Source organism: Scaptodrosophila lebanonensis, unplaced genomic scaffold, assembly GCF_003285725.1.
Source record: "Scaptodrosophila lebanonensis strain 11010-0011.00,11010-0021.00 unplaced genomic scaffold, SlebRS2 tig00000043-arrow-pilon, whole genome shotgun sequence".
NCBI classification, from domain to species: Eukaryota; Metazoa; Arthropoda; class Insecta; order Diptera; family Drosophilidae; genus Scaptodrosophila; species Scaptodrosophila lebanonensis.
In genome coordinates this window covers 5,626,110-5,648,167 of record NW_022060545.1, presented here as the reverse complement: position 1 = coordinate 5,648,167, position 22,058 = coordinate 5,626,110, and the positions used below count along the sequence as shown (strand labels likewise).

The 22,058-nt window shown below is 38.1% G+C and overlaps 1 protein-coding gene across 8 annotated transcripts in view; it reads left to right on the top strand.

Annotated features, from left to right (window-relative positions):
* The window catches only part of LOC115623071, a 129,648-nt gene that overhangs the window by 90,002 nt on the left and 17,588 nt on the right, over window positions 1-22,058 (top strand). For 4 of the 8 annotated variants that reach the window (XM_030517273.1, XM_030517270.1, XM_030517268.1 and 1 more), the window contains 4 exons: window positions 7,320-7,434; window positions 9,659-9,810; window positions 15,014-15,177; window positions 20,335-20,478. In XM_030517273.1, the coding sequence (XP_030373133.1) occupies window positions 7,320-7,434; window positions 9,659-9,810; window positions 15,014-15,177; window positions 20,335-20,478 (575 nt within the window). Of the gene's footprint in view, window positions 1-7,319; window positions 7,435-9,658; window positions 9,811-15,013; window positions 15,178-20,307; window positions 20,479-22,058 lie in introns of all 8 variants that reach the window. The other 4 variants (XM_030517271.1, XM_030517269.1, XM_030517267.1 and 1 more) reach the window with 1 other exon arrangement.

Genomic DNA, 22,058 nt, shown 5'->3' with positions numbered 1-22,058 from the left:
CAATGTGGCTCAATGTTGCCGCCGTTACTGCCACCGAGGACTATGGGCTGAGCCACCCCTTGCCCCACGTCAGCCAAGAAATTGAAAAGTGCCTCTCTGTACCCTTTGCCCCTCCCTGTGTCTGCCACACTCGCTACAGAGCCATGCTCTTTGGCATGCAGCGCTTCTTTTATATTTAAATGCTTTTCACTTTTATGTCAAAAACTTGAACAAACTCACTTTAGTACATAGTCGAGTCAAGTGGCGTAGTCGCTTTACGCCAGGGAGCCACAGCGTCCTGGAGTTGAGCAGCAGCAGCAGCAGCTTCAGCAGCTTCAGCAGCTTCAGTTTGTATAGCCACCGCAGCTTTGGGTTTGGGTAACGCAAAAAGTCAACTGTCAACGCTGTCTCCGGCACAAATGATGACGACAAGTAAAACATGACTATGATGACAACGACGATGAGGATGATGATGATGACGATGACGACTATGAGAAGCACACTCGAAATATGCTGCACCTGTGTGTATGTGCTTTATGCACCTTTTCATGACTAAGGAGCTCAGTAGCCGAGCCCAGACAGTCAGCCGGAGTTGGCGGCAGTGAGGTTAAAGGGTTTGCCATCTTACGGGTTTTGCCTTTGCCCAGCACTCTCTCGTGCTTCTTTCATTTTAGTTGTCGTTGTTGTTGTTTTTCTATCACTTAAAATCAACTTAAGTTGGCATTTGCATTTGCTGGCAACGCGCGCTCACGCTTATGCTCGCGACAAGTTGTCAAGGGAACGGTTGGCGAAAAGGAGCACCAGCCAGTCAGCCAGCCAGCCAGCTAGCTCTGGCCCTGGCAGGAGCATGACACGAAGTCAAGTTGTAGTCGAAATGCCACTAGAACAGCGCTTTAAATTATGTTGCTGCTACCGCAACAGCAGCCCCCATTGAGGCACCACCTGTGACCACCCCAGCCCCCCACCCACTTCGCTCTGGCTCGCTGCAGTTGACAGCGTGCCTGGCTGCTGGTTTGGGTTCTCACTCACAACGGCTATGGTCGTCGGTCGCAGCTTGGTTTTGGTTACTCACTGCCTCAGTCAACTACCCGCTCCATTTGTTTGTCTGTGGCAGCTGTGCTATGAGAAGAACACAAAAAAAAAAAACACACACACACATACACCCATACCGACAGAGAAGTGGAATAAAAACTGCAATGCTGCACTTGGAAAAGTGATGAACCTGAAAGAAATTTTGAAGCGGAAAACTCATTAAGCACGTTGAGTGCACCGGTGCTCATTTCTCATGCCTCCGCGCACACGACAGCCCCCCAACCAACCAGCCAACCAGCCAACCGACCAGGCAGCCAGCCAACCCACGAGCGAAGAACGAGCAAATACGAATCAAAAATCCTTAAAACAATGCACACGAAATTCGTTTAAAAAAAAAAGGAGAAGAAGAACTTTCTGTCCCCCTCAACCTCACACCATTAAAAAGTTGGCCGCATGATTGCAAGCAGCCAGAAACCAACAGTTAAGCATTTGCCAGTTAGCATTCAACAGTCAGCAGTTGCCAGTAAGGACCGAGGACCCAGGCAGGTGGGCCATAATTTTGTATATTTTTTGGAAACGCAGTCAACGACGCCAAAAATGCGTTGCCTGTTGAGCACAAACAATGGCGCACTGGACAACTTTGGGCAACATTCGAGACGACTTGCAAATTACGCGAAGATGGCGCGGAATGGTGTTAAATTTAATGAGAAATCCCGCGCCCACAATGCTGTTACTTAAAACCAAACGATGGAGGTAACTTGGTAATGAGTTTGCAGGTCAACAAATGCTGGCTAACGAATTGCATTTCCAACGACATGGAGCATAAGCTGAACCGAAAACTTGAAATGAAGAATTGTAGCAATTTAGCAAGGGATGCTAGGGATTTTTCATTTTCGTTTCAGCTGAGAATACAGTTGAGATGGTTTATTTGGACTTGGGTAGAAAATTAGTTTTCTTAATCGAATAAGCTCCTGCTTTATACAAGTATAATAAATCTGAAGAGCAAATAAGATGTGGCACTACATGACAGAGATTTGGAATAGGCTTTAACGCAAATTTCTTCTTGTGTATGTTGTAATATTATTTGCACACCTCTTTGCTGGGCAGATTATTCCGACTCATAGGAGGCTTCATATTCGAGGCAATCGCCCGACTCCTAATCAGAGACTATAATTACATTTAAAAATATGTAAAAAGCATTCGTACAAAATAAATCGATGTTAATTGAAAAAGAATGGTTAACGAAATTTAATAAAATAAATTGCGCATAGCTAAAAAATCGTATACCACAAATTTCATTAAGTTGTAATTCAACGCTTCGGCATATTAATTTTAAAGCATTTGCACTAACAAAAAAGCTTGATAATTTGATTGTTAAAATTAGGTAGAAATAAAAAACAATTAAAGGTGTTTGTGAAAAGTGAATTTCACTTTTAATTTTCACTCACATTCATGTTGTATTTTTTTTTGCCAAAAATAGCAAAAATTGCATTGCCAAGGAATAGTTCCATGAAATTCCATGAAAATTGAAATGAGCTTAGAACTGCAGTATTTTCTCGGAATGAAATGTTTCGCAAACGATAACTTTTGTAAAATAACGTGAACGCACACTTATACAACTCGTTTAATACTATAGTCGATGTCAAATTCAAATTTCACACAAATATTTGTGTACAGCATTTGTGTGTTGCATAAATTAATGATCTGGTTTTCATTGCCAAATTAAATGCAACGCACAAACAGACATAGTGAAAGGGTAAGCGAGAGGGGAGAAATTGAGGAAAACGTAGCACAGCCACTCAATTGAATTTAATGCCCATTTGCATGAAGCTAGCAGTCCTGAAGAAACCACAAACAAAGCTCAGTCCATGCTGAATACTCGAAGTACAAACATTTTAATTTTATGCTTCCAACACAAAAACAAATCTGACCGCAGCATTAAAATGCAAATGTTGTAAAGGAACGAAACTAATTGTAAAGCAAGTCGAAGAATTAAATGAATGAACCTCTCTCCTAACTGGAGATACTTACTGGTGCTCGTGGTCGTAGTTGTTGCAAAGCACTGAACGCGGAGCACTGATCTTATTACAATCACTTGGCCAAGTTAATGCCTGCAGTGGTTTTCGAGCAACTTAAAGGCAGCTTAAAGCTGCACTAACATGAGCAGCAGTAATGGTTGCAATCAAAGCAAGTGCCATGCACTCAGGCACACATCGCACACACAGCCACACCCACCCACACACACACACACACACTATACTCCTATACTATACACTATACGCCTATACTATATGGAAGTGCAGTGGCAGGAACTTCTGGATAAAACTTTGACATTAAAACAACTTGGTTGAAAAGTATTTGGCAAACATGGAATAACAATTTGCTTACAACTCTCTAGTTTCTCTGGTCGCTCGACGCAAATCCTTTTAAGTACACCACATAGTCCTTTCACAGAGGACTAACGTGTTGTCGACGCATTGAGGTCACAAAAGGGCTCCGCCATTCGATGACTGTGAAGACAAAATCGCCAATAAGATGCAGGGCACAGTTTGCTGAACCTGAATCGAAAATATAAAACAAAATAAATTTGTCTGTCGCATATCTTGCCACAAGTTATGCATACATGAGTATGAATGAGCTCCCCTCTCTCTCTCTCTCTCTCTCTCTCTACCCCCTAAGTATGTGTGTGTGTGTATGTGTGGGTAAGCCAAATAATCCTAGCAAACGTAACATGGTTACGAAATATATTCGAAATAGTTTAAGCTCCGGCACAAGCTTCACGCAACATGGCAGGACAGCCAACAACAACAGCAATAATAATAGCAACAACAACAGCAATAATAATAGCAACAACAACAACAACAACAGTAGCAATAATAACAATAACAGCGTCAGCGGCAACCATCGGATGTAAAATCCGTTTAAATTGTAACAAATGCAAAAATGCTTCCACACTACCAACAACAACAACAGCAACACCAAGCATGTCGCTGACATGTGCAACACACACACACACTCACACACACACACACACTCACCCACACCGATACGCAGTTGCAAGGTGTGCCAAAGTCACATAAAATACAAACTACCGACATAAGCAAGCAGATAAGAGTGGCAACAAACCAGAAAGAATGAGCGGCGAATGCAAAATAGAAAAAGCTTTGCATTGCCTTTTAGTCGCACGACGTGTGCAACTTATACCAAGAGCTATATAGATATATACTCGTATAAAGACATTGCAGACTGGCTCTTAAAAAAGACACTCTTTATTTAGTGGCCTCACTTGTTCCGCTAGCTATCTACTTTTTTTAGGTGAGTGGAGAAGTGTCGCTCAGAAGTGCGAGATAACTTTATGTTCAATTTCCACGTGAGGGCTTTGGTTTTATGATTCTACTGATATGTTATACTACACGTCGTGAATCTTTGATGAATCAAAACCTATATAATTTTATAGTAGCCTTCGAAAATACTTTTGAAAAGGGCTTCCCTAAGTGAATATTATGCTCGTAATTTCTGCAACCTCTTCACTCTTAATGATTGGAGTATTTGAGTGCCATTATGTGAGCTGGTGTCATTATCTGTTAGCTTTTTACGCTCTTTACTGTTCATATGTGAAATCCCTTATAATTAACAGATAATTCGAGATATTTGTATTATAAAGGACATACTTTTTATTACAACTTTGCTTATTGAATGATTGTTTTAATGATTGGAGTATTTGAGTTCCATTATCTGTCAGCTATTTACTCTCTTTACTGTTCATGTGTGAAATAATTTATAATTAAAAGATAATTCTAGTTATTTGTATACTAATAAACATATTTTTTATAACAACTTTGCTTATTGAATGATTGCTTTAATGATTGGACATATGGACATATTTTGGATAATTGTTTTAATGATGGGAGAATTTGAATTCCATTATGTGACCTGTTGCCATTATCTGTCAGCTTTTTACTCTCTTTACTCTCTTTCTTTCATATGTTAAATCCTTTATAATTAACAGATAATTCTAGTTATTTGTATACTAAAGAACATACTTTTTATAACAACTTGGCTTATTGAGTGATTGTTTTAATCATTGAAGTATTTCAATTCTATTATGTGACCTGTTGCCATTATCTGTCAGCTATTTACTCTCTTTACTGACCATATATTAAATTCTTTATAATTAACAGATAATTCTAGTTATTTGTATACTAAAGAACATACTTTTTATAACAACTTGGCTTATTGAGTGATTGTTTTAATGAAAGAACATACTTTTTACAACAACTTCGCTTATTGGATGATTGTTTTAACCTTTCAAACGATTTTGTGCTCGTTTTGCCTTTTCCTAGTTGCTTCAATCAGCTGGCTATAAGCTCTTCTATCCGGATACAACTGATTGAATTTTGTTGATCACATTTGTGGCTCAAATAAGAACCACTCTTTTGCGTTTAGTTTATACATATAACTATATATATTGTACTTAGGTATTGTCTGTACATTTTACGGCTGTCTACTTGTATGCTGCAAGTTGTATGCTATCGAACTTTTCTTAAGAAAATGTCAGAGTCGTCGTTGTCGTTGCTGTTGTCGTTGTCGTTGCCGTTGTCGCATGCAACAACAATGATAAGCAAAACATGTCGTCAACATGCACCTATACAAACACAAGTCACACACAAGCACACACACACTAATACACAATAAGGTATGCAGAAACAACAATAACAACAATGTGCAAATATGAGCGAAATAAATGTTGTAGAAAACGAATAGTGGAAGTGGAAACGAAGCAAGCAAACTACGACTAACCGAGCATCCGAGCAGAGCAGTATCAACAACAATAACAACGGCAACGCCGACATATGAACAATGCAAAGCCACAATGGTGTTATTGTTTTACCATGGCATACACACACACACACACACATACACACACATACACAGACACACACACTATGTGCAGTGAAGACATACGCTTATCGTTATAAAAGATGTCACTAGCTGCTTGTGTGCTGCCATTGCTGCAGCTCCCTCAACTCTCGTATATTGTTAATGTTGCCACAACTATCGGGCAAAGCTGCACAGCTCGAGGAGCGTATGTGTATGTGTGTGTGTGGGTGTGTGTGTGTCACCCACGAGGCACATGCATCGAATTGGTTGCACGGCGTTTAGATTTTTGCCATTGTCTTCTTTTTGGTTGGTAGTGGTGTAGTGGGTGCCAGCTTGATTGCAATGCTTCAACTCTATACAATACACCAACACACACATACACAAAAAAACGCACTACAAAATAATAGTAATAATAATAATAATAATAGCAGTAGCAGCACAAAATACGTTGTGCTGCACACCAAACACTATGGGGCATTAATGTAATTTTCGGGTTAAAATGCCATTTCGCATTTTTGCATTTTGAGAGCAGAAAGCGCCATAGAGCCAATAGCTTTGTCTGTTTTATTTCGATATTAATTACGCTTATTTTTGACCATTCAAACTATTATAATATCTAATAAACACTTTCACTTCTTAGGGTGAGATTTTGGTAAAAATTTGCAATGAACATTTAGAAAACATTTTAAAAAAATATATCCCTTACTACACTAATCATGAAAAATGATATTAAACAATGCTATTTAAGGAACAGAAGTATTTTGCTCACTAAATGTTGGGTGTTATTATGTACATATATGTATGGGAATATTCGTACCAGAAACCACATAAAATGTGGAGACTAATACGAACAGTGCACCCAAAAATTGAATTAAGAACATTTGGAGGTGGCTTTATATTTTAATGTAAAATTTAAAAAGTTATTAAATTTCATCGAATTTCCGCGAGTTTCAATTTCGTGTTTTGTGAACGACCAGCTTTTTCATGACTCTGTGTGTCCATAATTCGATTACATAAAAAAATACCCTCTCTTTAAGTTAATTATTTCTCCATCCAATATAAAGCTGTCAATAAACATAAGTATTCATTAGAGTTTTATTCTTTACACAAGACTTTAAATTAATTTTTCAAATTTCACCAATTTTGGCACTGTGTTGTTTGTGCCCTTTGTGGTTTTTATTTTAACTAGCAAATAGACTTCTTTCCCCCATAGTGTGTTGTGGCAGTAATAGAGAAGAGAGGAAGGTGCATTCTTCTAAACATCTGCAAGTAACTAATGTGTCATTGAGCCATTGGATGCAGCTGCATTGTTATTTGCTTTTACTTACACCGACCGACCCCCAACCACCCATTGCCCCATGCCCGCCACCCACCTCTTGGTATCTACTATCCGAACTCATTCTCTTATTACTCTCCTTCAATTGCAGGCATTATCAAAGGAGACGAAATAATGGTCATCAATGGTGCGATTGTATCCGATCTAGATATGATGTACTTAGAGAGTGTCCTGCAGGAGGAGCAGTCCCTCAGCATGATGATGCGGTAAGTGCAGCACCACCAATAACAAGAACAACAGCAATTGCAGTCTCGGCCCAGCTGTCAACTGTTTGATTGTCATTTGCTCAGGCTATAGAGAATAGATATAGCCGTAGCCAGTGTATATAGAATTGTCACGCACAGCAAACATCTGTTGACTTGAATGGGCATCGTGAATCCATCTATCTATCTTTATAGAATACGCATACAAAGCTACATATACTCGTACATACGAATATGAATGGGAATGTAGCTGAATGTCTATTGACAATAGACACGCTTCTATTGTGAAATGTATTTGAATTTCGTCTACATTGTTTGGGCTTAGATAAATTAACTGTTATGTGTGAAATGTAGGATATACAAGTATGCGTCGCTGCGCATTGTTGTTGAATTAGCGCAAATTTTGCTCACAATTTGATAAACACTCACAATTTGTATTTGGATTGCGCTTTGTACTCACATAGTATTGATGTCTCTAATAATAGAAAGCGCGCAGCGAAGTGTAAGGAACATGTTGCCTACTTAAGAGCTGTAACGAACTGGAAATAAATTAAGATATGGAGCTTAGACAAGTGGCACCAATGACTGAACAAAGTGCTGAATAACTAATTAAATGAATGGATATAGGGGAGAATTTTGGCAAAGCATCAGCTGATAACCCTCATAAATACTTCACAATTAAGTAGTTCGGAAATGCACTTTAAAGTTAACAGAAAATAGAAATTTGACAATTTTGGAATTTAATATAAGAAGGAGCACATTTGAGCAAATGAACAGTAATAAGATATTGTTTTACTTATCATATTAAAAGAAGTAGCAAGAACATTAAAAAAAAAAACTTAAGAAACTATCTAATTAATCCGAGATCTAAGTAGTTCATATGGTCAGAGCAAAGGCTTTTCTAAGTATCTACCTTCCCCATCATAATTCCTATCACAATGCAGATGCTGCCCCTTTTGGCTTTATAAGGCTTTAAGCCAGGTTTGTTTGAAAAAATATTCAACACCCTAAGTCTGCCCAGTTCTGCCCAGGTTTTCCATCAAAGTGTTTTTGTTTGTTTATCCTTTGTTTCATTGTGTTCATTTAACAACAATACATTTTCGAATGAAGCACATGTCGGCGTACTTTTAATGAATATTAATCAGATTCCGGTACCACATTAACTGATTTATTTTGACTTATTATGCTAATTAAAATCCATTTCGAAATCGCTGTGGAATTCAACAATGCTTCTAATTTTTGTCGCCCATGCATCAGTCCATCGATTGAAATATTAAAATTAAATGTGAAATTACAACAATTTGTACAATTGTGCAGTTTTGTTTTTTCTTTTTTTGTGCGCCAAAGTAATTGCAATGTGGCAGAAAGGAAAATGTTGTGTAACGAACTAAAATTCAAGAACAACAATATTAAATTACACAAAAGCGGCGCACATTTTGCCAAAAATCAACATCAACACCGACACCAACACCAACACCAGCAACAGCGCCAGTAACAGGAACAGCAAGTCGGAAAAGAACAAAAAAACACAAACACGTTTACATTCCCATGCAGTTTTGCCACTTGTTCCGTTTCGTTACGTTTCGGTTGGCGCTTAGTACCGCCAGTACTCCAGTACCTCCCATAAGCACCACCTCATCCAAAACCCAAACCAAACCCAACCCAACCCAACCGAGCCCAAGCCAGTCCAAGCCCAAGCTCCAGCCTCAGCCCCAGCCCAAAGGCAACGTCAAGCCGAACGGCATTTTGATAGCCTAATTAGGTTCTTTATAGAAACGAAACAGGCCGCTTTTGTGCTAAGCGTTCGCGACTCTGTTGGTTCGAGGGGGGGTGCAGCAGGTTCGTACTGAGTTAGATGGGTGTTCTCTAAAAACCCATTCGTCGTCGTAGTCGCAGCCGCATTCGTAATTCAAATTATGCACGTTGGAACATTTTCCGCATCTTTCACTAATTTCCCCACTGACATAGAAAAAGGTCGGGCAGCTCAAACGGTTGACGGCGAGTGGTTTGCTGGCTTGCTGGCTTGCTGGTTCGTTCGCTTGTTTGTTTGCTTGGTTGTTTGTTTGTTTGTTTGTTTGTTCATGTGGTCGTAATATGGAAGTTTTTAAAATATGTCGGGGTTCTATGTGAAAAAAAAAAAAATTATGTTAATCATTTATATTTTACTTTATATCCAAAGTTGACTTTAAAGTTGTTTCTCTCTCTCTCTTTCTCTCTCTCTCTCTAGCTCGTCACGCACCGAACCACCGGATCTAGTGGGCATAATGCGTGTCACTGATGATATGATTGACTCGCTGGTGTGCCCACCGCCGCCCACGGATCCACCAGTGATGAGCGAGGAGATGATATCTGGCCTGATTGTCCCAGCACCCGGTTGGAGTAAGTATGCGGGGTCTCTTTAAGGCGGGTCTGTCTCTGTCTCTCTCTCTCTCTCCTGTTTATTGCACTTGTATGCCGTGGTTTTGCCAACACACAACAATTTTCGCCTAAACTTCAAAAACTAAATTGTTGTGGTTTTTCCACTTTCGTATGATTTTTTGTATTGTTTGTTTGTTTTTTGCCTTTTCAAAAACATTTTAAAACCGCACACAACATCAATCTCTTGCTCGTCGACTTGAATACGGGTAATGGCGCAGGTGCTGCCGGGTGAGGGAGGGGTAGGCCAGGGGCAGGGGCAGGGTGTTGGCAGCATGCTACAACAAAAGCATACTAATCACACCGGCAGCAATGACGGCCACAGCCCGATGGCAGCTGCACTCAGCGCCCGGGACCTGGAACACGGCAATGAGCCTTGACTTAGATAGCACGGCTGAGGTACGCTCCCATATACTCGTACAGTGACGGGCAATTAAATGAGAGCAGCACCTTTAATTCAAAAAGAGAATGAGAATAAAAAATTCATTTCAGAAACAATACTTAAAAAAAAAAAGTTTTTAAGTAATGTAACAAACTTAATTCTAAAAGAGAATAGAATTGAATTGAATAGAGAATTGAATTCTGTATCAATCTTTTTTGAAAAAATACTTTTTAATAATACAATAAAAATTAAAAGTATTGAAACATAAAATCCTCTTTCTCAGATTCAAAATGCATTCCTTAAAAGAATTATTGTTATTTTGAAATAGTTTTGTTTGCTTCTTAAAATGTGTATTTAAAATTTATTTAATAATGTCAGCGTACATCTGTAAAATGAATAACTTTTGATAATAACAGCTCTGAAATAAATATTTGAAAATATACATTTCTCGTTGAAGTAACGGCGTTATTTAAATTAATAATTCATTCAGATGTTTGATTATATTTGAAATGAATTTTATGTTTAATTTTAAATTCAAAATTTTACATTAATTTATTGAATTATTATTAGTTTAAGAGACAACAACTTTCATGTACGAAAAGAAGCAAAGTAACGAATGAGCTTTAACTTACAAAACGATTTAACGTTATATTCATTAATGTGTAGAGATGAATTGAAGCAGTGGGACCAAGAATATATGTTAGTAAGCTGTTTGTAGAAAAACTAGTGTACCTATTCAGATGACTGCTACTGTGTGAGCGCTTGTGTGTGGGTGCGGCTGAACGGAAACGAAAAAGCGCATTTCCGGGCGCGCATACGAATTTGTAAAGTTCATTAAAGTAATTTATATTTTTCGTTTAATGCATGTTGCACATGCTGAGGCAGCGGGAAACCAGCAAACAGTTACAGCGTGCTACGACAAGCCCAACAACAACCACAACAGCAGTAGCAACAACAACAAGAGCTACATCAATATGCACCATGAGTGTGTGTGTGTGTGTGTGTGTGTGCGTGTCGTTTGCCAACTACTCTGCAACTACATAATTACAGCATTACAAGCAACAGCCATATATACTATATGTACATACATATGTGCCCCGCCCCTTACACTACCACACACACACACACACACACACACACACACACACACACACACACACATGTGCATGTGCATGCCGCTCTCAAAAAGCCGAAGTGGCTAAGAACACAAAACAATTAAAACCAACAAACACACACACGCATTCACTAAAATAAAAATAGAGAGAAAACGTTTTGTGGAAAAAACAACAACAGCAACAAATGAATAAAATAGTGTACATAAAACACACACCCACACTCACAGGCTCTATATGCAGTTTTTTGTTGTGCTGCAACAATTAAAAGGCACAAAAAAAAACTAAAAATGAGAAAAAAGCAAATGGAATAAACTGCAACATTACAAAAACGCTACAAAAATTAAACGACTCGCACCAAAACACATTCGTTTTACATACATACATATGTACTATGTGAGCATATGCATGTTTATGTGCATGTGTGTTTGAGTGTAGTTGTGTGTGTGCGAGCACAGCACATAAATATTTATCCCCTTTTTTGGCACCCACAACAATGGCAAATGTAAACGGACACTGATACATATGTTGAGGCATGCCTCCAAATCCTTTTACCACATGCCACAGCACGAATAATAAATGAAATATTAATTTCACAAAACAAAGCAAGAAGTACAAGCCAGACTGCCAATTAAAGCACAAAAACGTTTCAAGTAATAAACCATAAAAGGTGTATGTGCATAATAACCATTTATTGCTGTTCCTGCAGTCCATTACCAGTATAAAGCGGAAATTCAAATTCAGAACTGAAATTACACTTAGACAGCACTTGATCCACGCCATTAGCGTAAATAAGGATAAATAATTGGTTTTGTAATTCGATCTCTTGCTTTTGTTGCAAACACACGTTGGTAAATGGAGCAATTAGAGCTAATTATGTGTGTGGTTTGGTGTTCAAATTCACAGCTCAGTCAATTCAAAATGCACTTCTATTGTTAATGACTTGTGGGGAGGTTTTTTTTTTTTTTTTTTTTTTTTGGCAAGTCAAAAGGAGGTTGCGTAAGCAAACAAAATTAATCCACTAAAAATTGCGAAAACTTTGCTGAGTATCAAGTAAACACATTAGAAGTGAAGTGTTGTTTCAAAAGTGTGCCGACATTCAAAATAAAACATTCCGCTCTTCTCGACTTTAATTTCTTTATGATGTCAGCAGTATATTGCGACGGTTTTAAAATACTCCAAACTACCAGAGTAAGATGAAAAATAAGCATAGCATACTTTTGAGAGTCAATCTTCGGTTTCTTTAGAAAACAATTTAAAGGTATTTGAAAAAAACATGCACAACCAACCACATTAGCGAAAAGTTACTCACTAATGTTTAAATTAACAAGAGAGAACGCTACAGTCGAGCAAGCCCGACAGTGTAATACCCTGTACCCAGGTAAACTTCCGTCACTGAGTTATATGCGCCCATAGCAGCAGCAAAAAGAGGAAGAAGAAGAGCGAACTCGTTGCTGCAGTTTGTGGGGGTTGTACTGTAGAGAATTTGTTTCGCTAATAACTTTTCACAGAATTGACCGAATTGGATAAAATTTTAAACAACAGTAGACAATTATATATAAATTATGTGTGCAAAGTTTGGTTGAGGTAGCATTTGAAATGTGGACGCTATAGACGAAATTCTGTAGCGGGGGAAGGGGGGGGGGGGGGGGGGGGGGGAAATTAAAAAAAAAAAAATAAACTCGTCCTTACTCGGACCTAGGAGAATCTGGATGCCAACTTTGGTTATTCTAGCTTTTATAGTTTCTGAGATCCTCGCGTTCATCCAGACGGACAGACGGACGGACAGACGGACGGACATGTCTAGATCGATTTCTCTCGTCATGCTGATTCAGAATATATATACTTTATGGGGTCGGAGATGCTTCCTTCTGCATGTTACATACTTTGCACAAACCTAATATACCCTTTTTACCCTACGGGTACAGGGTATAAAAATGTAATAAATAGTAAGAAAAACAAATGAACGCTTGAAATTATTCATCCAACAAAATATTTTAATTATCAAAAAAAAAAAAAACAAACAAATACTTTCTATAAATAACTCTTAAATTTCTAATGGGAAAATAACATTGAAGCTTTTAAATCAATACGTAAGGGTTGTTGAAAATATAAAAAATATAAATACTTTGAAATTTGAATTAATGTTTTTTAAAAGCAAAAAGCTTCCAATCTTAAACTTATTTATAACTTATAAATAACTCTTAAAGTTCTAATGCGAAAGTATCATTGAAGCTTGCAAATCAATAAGTAAGGGTTGTTGAAAATATAAAAAATAAAAATACTTTGAAATTTGAATCAATGTTAAAAGCTGTACATGCACTTTTCTTATCTAATATTGTTTAAAATGTTGAGTCTAATATAATATCAATTCTTTGCAAGTATTTCAAAATTATAGTGTCAATGATTTTAGTGTCTATTGCCAGTTAACTCTGGGCAGGGCAGATCACGTCTATACATTATTACCACAACGTCGACATGGCAGGCACACATACTTGTACAAACATACATACGTGTACATTCAAACTTTGACACATACGCTTACATGCATTTTGTAAGCTACCACATGCTAAAATTTATAAGACCAGCCATTTCAATATCTGGCACAAGCAAATGTCTTTGGCACACACAAACATACCCTCTGTAATGCACAATGTATGGATGTGTTTGTGTGTGTGTGTGTGTGTGTGTGTCAGTACTCGTATGTGGTGTCAAATTTAAGGAAAATGTTCATAAAATTGTACGTAGTCGTAGTAACAAATTTGCATGCGGGGCCACATTCAAGGACGTCACTTTTTAAACGTTTCCTCTGCCTTGTTGGAGAATGCGAAACTACACGACAGCTCTGACTACAATAAACTGCTGCTGTTACTGCTGCAGCCATCCTTCCCTACATCCTGCCCCCTACCCACTACCTCACCCATTCCCTTCATTACCAACGACAACATGGTGTCCTATAAATTTTTTGGTAAAAAGCGCACGTATGTGTCACTGTGTATGTGAGTGTCTTTCTCTATCTATGTGTGGCAGTGTTTGAGTGTATTGGTGCAGTCCTCACACGCGGACGTTGTGGCAAACACATAGCAGCAATAATCATTACAGAATGTTGGTGTTGTTGTTTTTGGCGTTGTTATTGTTGTCGTTGTTGCTGTTGCTGTTGTTATTACTTTTAGCTTTGTGCTGCTGGCTTTTTGACGCGTTTGCCGCCGTTTCCGCAAGTATTAAATTCCTCCGCGCCACATACACATGCGAGCAAACAAAAACAAACAAATACACACATACTACTATATACTTATAACAACATCCGCTCACTCCTTTCTACACATTTTATTGCGAAAACATGGAATTTAAAATTAACAAACAAGCTGCAAACATAAATAAAAAAGTTAATCGAACTTTAAACTACCCAAAATTACAACAGCAACAGCAACAACAATAACGTGCAGCCATTGGAATTTTTTTCATTTCGTATATACTTATATATATCTGGCAACCACGGCAGATTGGGCTGCAAAAAGAAGATTGGGATGGTGGCAGTCGGGCAGTCGGGCAGCCCGGCAGGCTGCGGCGGCTCCAGCTAATTATGAACACGAAAAACTAATAATAATAATAACAAAACAAACTTTTTTATTTGTTCGTGCTGCTATCTTCCGTTTACTCCACAACCATGCAGATGGCACAGGCAAGGATTTATATTCACCGGAGGCAGAGAGCTCGCCAGCACCCTCATTTGTGGAGCCCACAGGCGCCCAACTGGCTGTAGTTGGAGGCGTTGTCAAGGCGACATCGCGCACCAGCAGCTTCGAGATTGAGAATCTGCTGAAGACCGCAGAGCAAGTAAGTGCAAGCATCAAAATTGAAGGCAGTATTGCTGACATATCTAACTAAGTACTAAGCGAGGCAAACAAAAATGACAAACAAATATGGAAATTGAATAAGCAGAAAAGAAAAAAATTGAAACAAAGGCCAGCACACGCAAGTGCTGGTGCCCATACCACTCCTATTACCACCAGATCCCCCACCGTCCCCAAAACAAACATAGCCCCCATATTGGCTGTTTGTCAGCCAACATTTTTTTTTTTTGCTCTTCCAACTTTTCTATTTTGGCACAAGCCTTGCCCTCTAGTTGTACCCCCAGCCATCTGGCAAATCAAATTCCTTTGAACTCGCAAAAGCGGAAACGGAAACTATTAAAACGAGCGCCAAAGCTGTAGCTGAAGCGCCAATGCGCCGATGGGCTTCCCAGTCCTGAGAATTGTATGATTGAAATGTGAACAAATTGAAATTTCGCCAAGATGTGTTGCGACTTCCTGCCACTACTTACACTTTGAAAATGTTTTCCTACTTGCACAAGTTCTTCTCTGTCTTCAATTGAGAAGTCCTTTTGCTCCGATGCTTGCTGAACTTTCTACGAAAGTCCTCTTCCTTTTCAAATTGATGGAATTGCTCTTTACTTTTTCTGCGGACTGAAACTGATGTGTCGTGCGTTCTTAATAAATGCTTCGTTTGCACTTCTTAGATGGATATATCCTTTAATTATTTTTATTTTAAATTAAACTATCAAATTGTTAGGATTTTCTTGGGTTCTTAAGATTTAGAATCTTATATCAATATCAATTTTTCGTGGAAAACCTATAATTATGGCAAGAAAAATAATTATTGATATGGAAAAATTGTCTCTATTTTCAAAATTCATGAAGAAACTGTACCCTTTTAATAAAGTATTAGCATATATGATATGCAGAAACGGTATTATATATATTATAAGCCATATTTAATTGATACACCATAGGGCGCTGATTAGAACTGGTTAAAACATGACTCACATTTTTAAAGCCACTTAACATATTTTTCTGGAGCTCGTACTGTTCATCGATATGAAATTAAATTTAAAAATTAATACAATATAATTAAATTGAGCTCCTTTAACAATTTCTCGACATAAATATTGTCAAATAGCTAGTTTTTTGAAGCATAAACTTGAACTCAATTTAAAATATTATTGTAGAAATACTCCAAAATAAGTATTTCCAAAAATTAAGTAAAAATCGTGCATTATAATATGTATATTATAATTAAATGGAGCTCTTTTAAACAATTTTCGATCTACATATTATCAAATAGGAATTTATTTTAAAGCAGAAACTTAAACTCATTTCTACAAAAGAAATATTTTAAATAATTGAGGAAAAATTAAAATAGGAGTGAAGCGGTGCTTTAATTTCTTCGAGTGTAGGCAGCTTTTGTCAATGGCGATGTGGTCGGACATATTGCACGACAAATTTGGCCTATTGGGCCCCTGTTGCCGCTCAAAGCAATGTACAAGTGAAATGCCACACAAAACAATAACAATGACGACGACAGCCGCAACCACAAACAAAAAAAATATGAAAGTATAAAAAATAATAATAGAATGTGACAGCATAAAAATATCAAGGATATATGTATATATATACACTTGTATTTATAGGAGCAGGACAGTGGTGTAGGGGAGGAGGGTGGAGGTGGTTAGAGAAAAAAAGCAAAGGCACCACAGAATGCACTTTGTTTCTGGATGCTTTCCCAAGAGTGCTCGAAACTGGCAGAAACCCACTTCATTTAATGATACTTGAACACTGTGACACACAAACACACTGAAACTGAAACTGAGACCAAGACACACACACACACACACACACACACACACACACACACACACACGCACACACATACAGATGGTAACGTGCATATGCACGTGAAGAGACAGAGACCGAAACAGAATGAGGAAGAGAGGGAGAGAGAGAGCGCGAGAGCGTTACATAAGAATCCTTTTAATTCAAGTTGACATTTCGCACACACCAAAGCCCAAGAAATTGAAGACATTTTCAAATTTCTCTTCTTTGGGGCAAAACGACGATGACGACGATGATGACGCCCTTGCAGACGCCTGCAGCGACGCCGCAGCGACAACGTTGGCACTCAGCTGCAGCAGCCCTGCGACCCATAAGCCATAATCTCCTCACCTGCCTGCCATCCATTCTGCGTCCTCCAGTCCATGCTCGTCCACTCGTCCGTCCGTCCGTCCGTCCGTCCGTCCGTCCATCCGTCCGGCCATCCTTCGTTCGTTCGTTCGTCGTCTGCCGTCTGTCACTGTTGGTTTTGGGCGGCTGTTAGTGCTTCTGGGACGCAGCAGCCGCAGCCGCAGCCACAGCCACAGCCGCCATGGCCGCTTATGCAAATCAGCAGTGCAGAGCAGCGCAGCAAAAAAAAAAAAACACGACAAAAACAAAAAAATACAGAACAATAAAAAAGTTAAAAGTAGGAACAAGGAGCAGCAGCAGAAGAGAGAACAGAATAATAATACACAAAGTGCAACTGCATAAAAGTGAAATGTCTCTACAATGCCAGCAACAACAACAACAACAACTATAACAGCAACAGCAACAACAATGCGGTTTAACGCCGAACAATGACAACTGCAATTTCATGAGATTGTTGTACTACAATATAAAAGTCGCCGCCACGGTGTCGTCAACGTCATGAACACACACACACACACATTTTTACACGTTTATACACACAAAGGACTGACACGCACAGTGGTTTGCCAGGCGAACAGCAGAGGTTTTATAAACCCTATATATACAGATAGCTCATTTCCTTTTGATCACATCTATTGATAGAATGCTAACAGGTAATGCAGAATAAAAAATAAAAAAACAGTAATCATCCATTTATTGAATTGCACACAACAATAGTTGGCACTAGAGAGGAAATAGTCTGAAAAGTGTTAGCTCCATTACAAAGACATACGTTTTCTTAAAAATAAATATACAATAGACTCATACATATGATTTTGTATATGAACATTTTCCTAAAACCAACTAAGCATAAAGCTAATGCTTAGCCTTTCTGAAAAGGTGCTAATTTCGATGTTTTGCTTGAAAGACAAAAGCTTGCACATAAATTTACTTAACTTTGCAAGAAAGCTATAGATAGGACTACAAGTATAGAAATAGGATTTCAATTCTTGAGAGATATTGTTAACGCTTTTAATAAAAATTATAATAATAACTGGACAACTTTGGCTTGCTGGTGAAATTCAAATACTTGGTGAGCAAATTATTTTCTCTCTGCTCAAAAAATTTAATTATTAAATCCAAAAATGTATGTTAAATTCTAAATGCCTGCCAAGCTCGTAAAAGTTGTAAAATAAATAAAAATAAACAAATCCCATTTCCAACCACTGGACTACATAAGATTATAAGAAATATGTCAGGATTTTGTATTAACATGGTAGATTGTTTTCAGAAAAAGTCATGTAAAAAAAATGTAGGAGAAACTTTAGAATCTTGATATAAAAGCAGCTAAAACTATTAAAAAACTATTAAAACTATTAAAAACAGTTGAATGAAGTTATAATATCTCTATCTAGTGAATTATTTTAAATAATTTTCTGAAATCCGTGAACTGATGAAATATATTTCGTGATTTAATTTTCTAATGGCTTGCATTTCAATTCGAAAAATGAATCGATTTTAATTCAGCCAGACATTTCAAAGTGGCAGCACAGTCGACATACTTGTGTAACTTTCGTTTTAACCACGACCTTTGACCAAGTTTACCAAACATTTTTGTGAATGTAACAAAACAGAACATTCACCTTCAAAACTCCAGCAGCAACAACAATAACAACAGCAATGGCAATGGCATAGCATCCGGAACTTTACAGACAAATCGCCCAACATTTGTTCTACATAGTGTTTTACCCTTTTGAAACTTTTTAACTTTTCTGTAAGTATATCAAGGGTGACCTTTTTTTGTACTATGTATTGGTACTAAACATGGTAGTACATGGGACATAAATGTGCTGCGATATCAAGTCGTGTCGCCTTAATATTGACCACGCACAGTCAATTTATCAGACCAAATGACCCAGTGCGACCCCAAAAGCACATTTCGAACAATGGCTTGACGAATTTTTAACACTTTTCTTAAGATGGTGGGCGACAGAACAAACATAAGGGCGAACCAATGTGCAGTGTAAGGAGACTAAAGATTTGCGCACCTCTCCACACTTTATGCAAAATGGTTGTTTGGTTGACAAGCATATGTGTATGTGTGTGCGGTTGTGTGTGTGTGTGTGTGTGCGTGCGCACACATACTCTATGTCAACCGTCAAGCGTCAACTGTCAGTGCCAAATGTGCTTGTAACCACACACATACTTGCAGACGCACATAGAATGGCGACACACTCAAACACTTTAGCCGCAGCAATACACGGCAGCAACAACAACAACTTAGCCTAAGACAACAACAACAGCAGCAATAGCAACAACACTAGTGTGGGCCACGACGAGGACAAACACAACGCCCCCAACTTGGACTTACGACAAGGACGTGACAGTCATTTAGAACCGCACCAAACAAGAACGTCAGAGTTGGTCGTCGTCGTGGTCTTAGTTGTTGTTTTCGACGTTGTCGTTACGTTTTGTTTTCTTAAAGTGGCCGCGAGTTCAACAGCAACCTCCAACCTCCACCCGCCCCCGTACCCCCACGTGACCCCCAGTACCGACCTCAGTACCGTCTCAGCCACATCTAATTTCCCACAGTTTCCAGCATCTAAAGTAAACGAGGCCATAAACAAAGCAGCCAAGAAAATGCAACCGAAATTTGTAAAGAGCGACCTACCAACCCCACCTTAACCCCAACAAATGGCCTCCCCCCTCCGCCTCCGCCCACCACTATAACTATCATTATCTATCTGTATCTATCATGCTAACTTCATTATTTGTTTATTGTCATCTATTTTTTCGTATGCTCGCTCGCTCGTTTTGTTTCGTTCGTTCGTTCGTTCGTTCGTTTCACGATCCTCATCATGCAAAACTGCAATCAAAATTACGATAAATAAAAAAATAAACTACACCCACAACAACAACAACAACTACTACTACAACAACTACACACAAATCAACCTGACCTGTTAAGGTTACCGGCTTTTGTCGTTCACCTCAGGAAACGCGCAAATCGAGCCCCACGGGTTCAGTCACATCCTCGGTCTCGACCACAGCGCTAACACCGTCGCGCCAGCTAACCGATGCGGAGAAGCTGCGCAAAGTCGTCATGGAGCTGGTGGATACCGAGCGTACCTATGTAAAGGTAAGTTGGACCCCACAAGCCCCCAATCCCTGTACGACCCAACACAATCACCCGAAAAGCGACCCTTAAATGAAGGCAGCTAAATGGCCGCAGTAAAGCGAGAGAGAAAAGTAAAGAAAATAATGGAAAGTTTTCAGTAGAATACATCCGAATCTCACATACGCTCTTCCTTTTCTAATTCTTGCTATTTTCAGGTAAACGAATCAATCGAAATAATGATTCTGTTCAATATATAGTATATATATTTTTTATTTTTAAAATTTTTTTTTTAAATTTATTTATTTCATCGAAAAACCATGCTGTCTTTATGAAAAAAGAAGAAAAATAAAAAAATCAATACAATAGAGAACTTATGCTAAATAAAGGGAAAGATATAAAAAAGCCTATAAAAATTACACAAACAATAAAGCTCACACCTTAATTAAGGGTAACTATAGTATTTAGTTCCAACAGATGGAGCTGTCTTATATAAAAACAAAAAGTGTTTTCTATATAATCCTAAAACAAAGTCTAAAGAAAATAAAGAATTTAATCTTACAAAAAAGTTTTCCCTCAACATATTTTCCCGAATACCATTTTACTATGTATCTATACATATATGAATGAGCGGAATCAAATTCTATAATCCAATTCTATAAAATACGAAAACAGGTTTTTCTTATGTTAATCCGTAGAAAATTATCCGTAAAATCCGTACAAAATTGTTTTTAACTTTAAAGCCAGAAATGAGTGGCATACGATTAGAATCAATCAGGAGAATGGCTCAAAACAAATTAATACCAAATATAAGGCAAACTAAATTAAATACAAAGACTAACAAAGGTGTAGGAGATCTAAACTTCTGCAGAATAATACTATTATCATAAAAAGCCCACGCTTAAGATATCATTGTTTATCTTCGAATATATATTAAACTTATTTTTAGATTCACATTTTTTTTTATTAAAAGAAAAACAAAATATAAGGCAAACTAAATTAAATTCCAAAACTAACAAAGGTGTAAGAGATCTAAACTTCTGCAGAATAATATTATTATCATAAAAAGCCCACGCTTAAAATATCATTGTTTAGCTTCGAATATATGTTAAACTTTTTTTAGATTCACATTTTTTTTATTAAAAGAAAAACTATTTGAGGCGGCAAATATCGGCAATCTTAAAACTGTAACAGCACTATTTAAATTTCCAATTTTTAGATTTTTAAGATTAAAGGGGAAGTCAGTAATGCTTCTACAGCGCATAGCCTCTCAGTGTTGGGCTGCAGGGTATGAAACGAATAGCGGAAAAAAGTGCAAAACTGAAAACTGAAATATTCATTAGTTATTTGTCTTGGAAGGCGTCGAAGGAAGGCGCGGAGAACAGTGGCAGTGGCAGTGGCGCTGGCGCTGGCGGGTCGCACAACTTGCAATTATAAATGCAAATTTTAATCCTTTAACTGCGCCGCGTCGTGCCGTGCCACAATTTCGTTTTAAGCCAGTCCAGGCGCGTTGTCGCCGACGCATCTAGAGGCGGAGGCGCTGGACGCACAGACGGAAGCATACAAATAATTATTATAATTTAGAAATTATGTAAAGCGCCGTT